This window comes from Panthera tigris, chromosome E3 (genome assembly GCF_018350195.1).
Source record: "Panthera tigris isolate Pti1 chromosome E3, P.tigris_Pti1_mat1.1, whole genome shotgun sequence".
Taxonomy (NCBI): domain Eukaryota; kingdom Metazoa; phylum Chordata; class Mammalia; order Carnivora; family Felidae; genus Panthera; species Panthera tigris.
Window position 1 is genome coordinate 23,372,919 of NC_056675.1, and position 6,776 is coordinate 23,379,694.

At 44.1% G+C, this 6,776-nt stretch overlaps 1 protein-coding gene across 1 annotated transcript in view; it reads left to right on the forward strand.

The window, feature by feature from the left end:
- The window catches only part of USP31 (ubiquitin specific peptidase 31), a 100,163-nt gene extending 93,722 nt beyond the window's left edge, over nt 1–6,441 (forward strand). The window contains exon 16 of the mRNA XM_042972336.1: nt 6,364–6,441. Within this exon, the coding sequence (XP_042828270.1) occupies nt 6,364–6,389 (26 nt within the window). The 3' untranslated portion in view covers nt 6,390–6,441. The remainder of the gene's footprint in view (nt 1–6,363) is intronic.
- Nucleotides 6,442–6,776: the final 335 nt, after the last annotated feature.

Sequence of the window (6,776 nt, forward strand, 5' to 3'; positions counted from 1 at the left end):
TTGAGAACAGAACTCAACCATCCATCCTCACTTCACAGGGTGTTTGAGACTGATCTCCTGGTCCTGGTTTGCCTGTCTGGTTAGTTGGTTAGCTAGCTAGCTGAGCGGTCATACTTTTAAGTATCCTGAGTGGGTTTCCTGTCTTTTCTGAGCCCCATCTTTGGCTTGTTGTGCGAAGTCACCAAATCCCTGTTCTCAGTGTCAGCTCATTGCTGCAGAATTCTTTCTTCCCTTCTTTCTTCTTTTCGATTTTAATGAGTCTAAGTTATTTCAGAATATATTAGGTTATTCTCTCCCTTGTGTTGGATATTTGAGGGGATGCAAGTAAACCGAACATTTATCAGTCCTCTCTTCTCTTAATTGAACAGGGGCTGACTGCTGCGAGGCTTGGTATTCTGCCCAAAGATGTCCCTGAACATCCACAGCTGGGCTTCTGTCAGCTCTGTAAACAACAAGGGCAGGCCAGGGCAAAGGTGCTTCAGCATTTAGAGCTGGAGCCTCAGCGCGTGAACAAAGCCTGTTTGAGGCACCCCGTTTGAAGCCCTACTGAATCCATGATGGCCGAGTCCTACCTTAATTGGCAACCATCTGCCTCATACAGCAATTCACAGGGAGCTCATGCCAGCATTTAGGCAGCTTCCTATTTTGCAAATGATTTGTGATTCATAATGGACAGAAGATTGCTCTTCAGATGACCTGTCAGGGTAAGCCTGATTCGGGGATGGGATCCATAGGAACCTGTCCTCCATGTTCTGAGGGGTAGTAGAGATCTGAGGGGCCACAGTAGTGCAGGGGTGGTACAGCTCAGGCTTGCTGCTAGCTTATATAATGCCTTTGAGTGGATTTGCAAGATGTGCCCCCTCTGGGTACATGGACACAACCCCATGGCCACACAGCTTGGCAATGGGAGGCCTCCTTCTTAGAGGAAAATGTGTCCCTTTCCCCTGGCACATTCAGCCCTGAACCAGGGAATGTGCTTTGGTAAGGAAAGCGTAGACTGTATTTAAGGCCCCACTTGACCCCCGGTGCTTTAGGGGTGCTTTAGTGTGGAGCCCTGAAGCAGATGCCCCTCCTTCTCTAGTGGCAACTGGGCGAGCCTTTCCAGTGCTGGTTCCTTCCACCTTGAGAGTGTTAAAGACAAGACAGCATACCCCAAATGGAGTCACTTATGCTAAGTCCCACTCCACCAAATTAAGGCTTAACTTAATTACAGTTTTGGCTCTCCCAGAAAGGGAACCTTAAACCATTGAATAGCCTGATCATCATGAGTCAGGTAATCTGCATGACAAGCCCTTTACATCCCCTAAAGGAAAGTAACCTTGCATTAACCAACCCACCTTTTTTTACTTCCTTCTTCCTGTTCCCTCCTGTCTATAGAATTTCTTGCCTTGTGTAGCAATTCAGATCTTCTTTTTTTTTTTTTTAAGTAGGCTCCACGTGGAGTTTGAACTCATGACCCTGAGATCAAGACCTGAGCTGAGATCAAGAGTAGGGTACTTAACTGACTGGGCCACCGGGCTCCCCTCTTCAGAGTTCCTTTCTATCTGCTTGACTGGATGTTGCCCACTTCATGAATTGTGGAATAAAGCTAATAAGATCTTTAAAATTTACTCAATTGAAGTTTTATTTTTTTCAGGAGAAAGAATAATCTATCCTTTTTGCCTTCTCATATCTTCCTCATGTCTCAACCATTCTGTTATGATGTAGGTATTATTTGTCCCATTTTAGAGATGAGAAAACTGAGGATAAGGGGGATTTTCCAAGACTATAAAGCTTGCAAGTGATTGGATTGGGATGATTAAATCCCAAGTCTGTCCACTTTAAAGCCCATGGTCCTTCAACTACATTTCCTTTAAAAATCATTGGATGGATTTGAATTTTGTGTGATCAGGATACAGCAGTGTTGAGAGTCTTCTCCTCAATCTTGTGATAATGCCTTTAGTGTAACTCTAGCTACCAACTCTTTGCTGGGCTCTGTGACTAATGCTGGGTTTAAGAGGTAAATGAGCAAGGGGCACCTGGTTGTTGATTGAATGTCCAACTTCAGCTCAGGTCATGATCTCACAGCTTGTGAGTTTGAGCTCCGTCTTGGGCTCACTGCTCTCAGTGCAGAGCCCACTTCAGGTACTCTGTTCTCTCTGTGCCTCCCTTGCTTGTGCTCTCTCAAATATTTAAAAGAGGTAAATGAGCAAAAGGAGCTTCCTGTCAGGAGAGATTGTCAAGTCCTGTTGACAAACTACATTGTGTCTATTTCTTTTCCTTCATGAGAGGTACCTAGGAGAGAAGAAGGAGCCCTGGACTGGGGATAGGGGTCTGGGAGGCTTCCCTCAGGCTGGCTGATGGTTTGCTATGTGATGTCCTGAGAAAATCACTCAGCTAGGTGACCAACTCATTCTGTCTAGTTTGCTGGGGACTTTCCTGGTTTTAGCACTGAAAATCCTACATCCTGGGAAACTCCCACACATCTCCACAAACCACCACAGTTGGTCACCCTACACTCAACCCTAAACTCCTATCAGTCTCCTTCAGGAGATTGCAAAGCACTTGGCAGAAGAGGAACATTTTTCTTTTGTTTTTTATCATACAAGTTATGCATGTTGGCTGCTGAAAATAGAGACAACAAAAAAGCACTATGCTAAAATGGCTAATAAACATAAGAAAAGATGCTAAATTTCACTCTTAAAGAAATGCAAATCAAAACAAGATATCACTTTCACTTCTCAGATTGGAAAAATAAAAAAAGAAAACATTGAGAATACACAGTTAAAGCTGGAAAGACTGTGGAGGATGCATGCCCTTCCTTTTTCAGTGGTGGGAATGCAAATTGTTGCAACCTCTTAGGTCCATTTGGCATATCTATCAGCACCTGAAGGTGTACATCAAATCCTTTTTTAAGAATGTGCCCTACAGAAATACTTGCGTGAGTCCATGAAGATGTATACAAAAGAACATTCAATACAGACTTTTTGTTGTAAGAGAAAATTCGAACTAATGCAGGATTCTACCCACTGGGGTGAGTGAACAAGAGAACAATTGCCCATGGTGGAAGTTTAGACATCCTCTTCCTGTGATTCCTGTAGACAGGGTTTCTCAAATGGCAGTGTGCATCAGAATTTTATGGAGGCTTATTTAAACAGATTACTGAAGCTCATCCCTAGAGTTTTTGTTTTAGTAGTCTGGTGTGGGGTCTAAGAATTTGCATTTTAAATTTGCTGCTGGTCCTAGGACCACTGATATGGAAAGAAAAGACAAATACTTTTTCAAGGTTTTTCCAGATCTTGGAGGAGAACAACCAGAGACAGAGAGGCCTAGGCAGAAGTCCAGGAGGTAGATGGGATGTACCCTCTGATTTCCCTTCCACTGGCCTGAAGCCCCCACCTGATCACTCAGAGCATTAGCCAGGTAAAATCCTTGGCAAACAGGACACAAGAATACCTGGGATTCCTACAGAACGTGTCTCAGTTGTGGGCAGAGGGAATGGAGCAGTTTGGGGGTTGGCCTCACTAGCAAAGGTACATACAGGGTAGGGAGGAAGAGAGAGGGCCAGCTGGGTGACTTCTGCCAGCTGTGTTTGTTGGTGTCTCTGCTCCTCCCTGGGAAGCTGGCATTCTGGATTCAAGGACAACATCAGATGCTTGGGGAATAGAGGAGCAGGTGTTCTCTGGAACCAAAACTTGCAAATGAATTAACAGGTGCTGATTGCTGCCAGGCAGAGGTGTGTTATGTGTGGATATTGATTTGCTTTTTTTCGCCTTCCAATTCTGGGCTGGTGCCAATAACCTCATGCCCTCCCTCAGTTGGAGGGCTGATCTTGAGCCCTCTCTATGTGCATACTGTGACTTAATTTGGGACTTTTCCTTACTGTCTTCCCTGGCTAAGATAATGGTGGGGGCATGATGGCAAGTAAGAGGAAGCAGTGGGGAAACACCCCCTTTCTTGCCTCATTTTTTGGAAACACCCACAATCCCCATCAACACCGCCTTTGCTAGAATTTTTCTCAATGTCCCAGGAAAGGTCAATGGAAGAAGGGAAAAGGAAAATAAATCATTACTATTGCACTGCTCCTCACCCACCACTCCAGGCTCTGCTCCATTGCTGGTCTCTGTTCTTTTTGTGTTCTATCTTTTGTTTCCACCAGACTGGTCCAGGTCCTCTAAAATGCTATACCTTCTACTTCAAGTTCTATGCATCACCTATAAAGGGCATTCTGGTGCCCAGTTACTCTTTGTGGTCTTATTCTTGAACCACTTTGATCCATTTGTCATACCTCACCTCATTTTGGACTTGATTTTTTTTTTCTGGCTATTGAATTTGCTACACATTCTCCCCTTTATCTCTGGTCCTCATCCTTCAGATTCATACCAACTTGGCTCTTCTCAAAAATTATTTTGGTTCTCCACCCAAGCTACACTGTCCTAGGTTTCCATGGGTAATACCCTCTCTTAGTTCTCCCTGCTAGCTTTTATCTCACTTTTCCAGTTCCAGCACCATGCCTGCAGACAGAGCAGCGCCAAAAGAAAAAGCTTGGGAATTTCTTCTAGTGGAATCCCTGCCCTGAACTGGAGAAGAGAACTATGAACTTGGAAGCAAATGATGAGGCCAGAGCCATAAGACTCCAGCCTCACACCGCATCAGCTGTACAGCTCATAGGAAGTCTGAGCCTTGAGCTGACAGGAACTCTGTGATAACCGGCCTTAGCAGCCTCCCTGCTGTCCTTGGTGCTGAACCCCACCAATCAGTTGCCTCTAGGGGAGGAACAGGACTAAGCAGTCCACATGAAGGACATTAAAACCAACTGCTCCCCAGGGGGCGCCTGGGTGGCTCAGTTGGTTAAACACCCGACTCAACTTCAACTCTGATGATTCAAGAGTTAGAGCCCCACATGGGGTTTCGTGCTGGCAGTAGCCAGCCTGCTTGGGATTCTCTCCCTCTCTCTGCCCCTTCCCCTCTAAAATAAATAAGTAAACTTAATAATAATAATAATAATAAAAAAAGCCCGACTGTCCTGGAACCTAAGGCCCACCAGGGAGATGCACACCACTATGGTAAGGTCTAGTTAAACTGTAGTTACCTGAACACATCTGGCTGGGCTTCAGGTCCACTTTCCAAGAAGAGAGGGAATAACATTGAACACCTGACCAGGCACTGTACCTGACACCTTGGCTACATGATTTATCTTAATCTTTAAAATAACCAGCAGGGGTAGGAATTATCTTAATTTTACTGATGAGGAAATAGAGGCACAGAGAAGTTGCTCACACTTTGGCCAACCTCCTACAGCTGTTCTGTGGTAGAGTCAGGGCTCAGAAACAGAAGTGCCCATTCCCAAAGCTGGACCTGCTGACATTAGACCCATGTGCCCTAAGGCTAGTGCTGATGGCTCTTTGTCAGGCAGCTACCAAAGAGATGCTGACATTTGGGCAGGCCACCAGATTGTATGTTTTCTCCCTGGGACATTTCAAATTTCAAATCTTTGAGACTCTGAAACCATTTCAAAAGCCCTCATTGTCCTCAAAAAACACACACCACACCCACACAAATGAACAAGCTTCATTTACTTTCTCATTTATGGGAAAGGAATGTGAATATAAGCAAGACATTCAAATTAAAATGGACTGTTTTATTTTAATTGACCTTTGATTTCCAACTCACTATCTCCTTCATGTCTCCGCTCTGGCCTCTTCCAATCCCTTGCTGTGCTCTGTGAGTCATGAGGGCCTGAGGCTCAGCAGCTGTAATTGGTTTGTAACTTCCTGGAATGTCAAAGCCAAGATGGAAATTTTACGTATCACTCCACCAATTCTGTCCCAGCTTTAATAATAAGTTGGCAGAAGGGAAGGCAGATTTACAGCGGGAGAGAAATGTAATCAAATTTGGAGGTGAAATGCAATAAGTACAAATGCTAGTTTTCATTTGGAAGCGTCTTAGATAAATGTGATTTCACCCAGCTCCCCAGCCAAATCTGTTGTTTCTTCTCCTGGAGCAGTGGAGGGCCCTGGGGTAGTAATGGGAGGGTTTGTTACTAGGATTCCCCCTACTCAGCCCCAGCAGAATGACCCTGGAGGACTGAGGGAAAACAATGGTAAAAGAGACATGAAGAGTCTGTTAGGGAGACGGGGCTTCACTGGGGCATCAGAACGACTGAATACTGGAGGGAAAAGCAAGTTAAGTACTTGCTAGGTACTATAGTAAGTGCCTTGCATGTGGTATCTATTTGAGTTTCATGGCAACCCTATAAGGAAGCAGTGTTATTCCTCCCATTTTATAGAGAAATAAAGTGACTTTCAGGATGGGGTTCTCAGCTATAGTAGAATGAGATTCTGCTTGCTTCTGAAGCTTATGTTATTAATCCTTCTCTTACAGGAAATTTAACAGCTAACGTTTCTTGAATACTTACGTGCCAGTCACTTCTTAGGTGCTTCGTGAGAACTTTCACAGCATCTCTGTGCGGTAAGTACTATTATCGTTATTATCTCCATTTAACAGGCAAGTAAACTTTCTCAAGTTTGATCTTTGTAAAAGTCAGTGAGTGTCATGTGAAAAGGTGTTCACATTAGTAGCTGTTAGGGAAATGCAAATTAAAATCACAATGAGATACTACACTATACCTCTATCAGGATGGTTATAGTTTTTTTTTCCCCATATGCTTCTTTTTTTTTTCAAGTTTTTATTTAAATTCCAGTTAGCATACAGTGTAATGTTAGTTTCAGGTGTGGAATTTAGTGATGTGTCACTTACATACAACACCCAGTGCTCATTACAACAAGTGCCTTCCT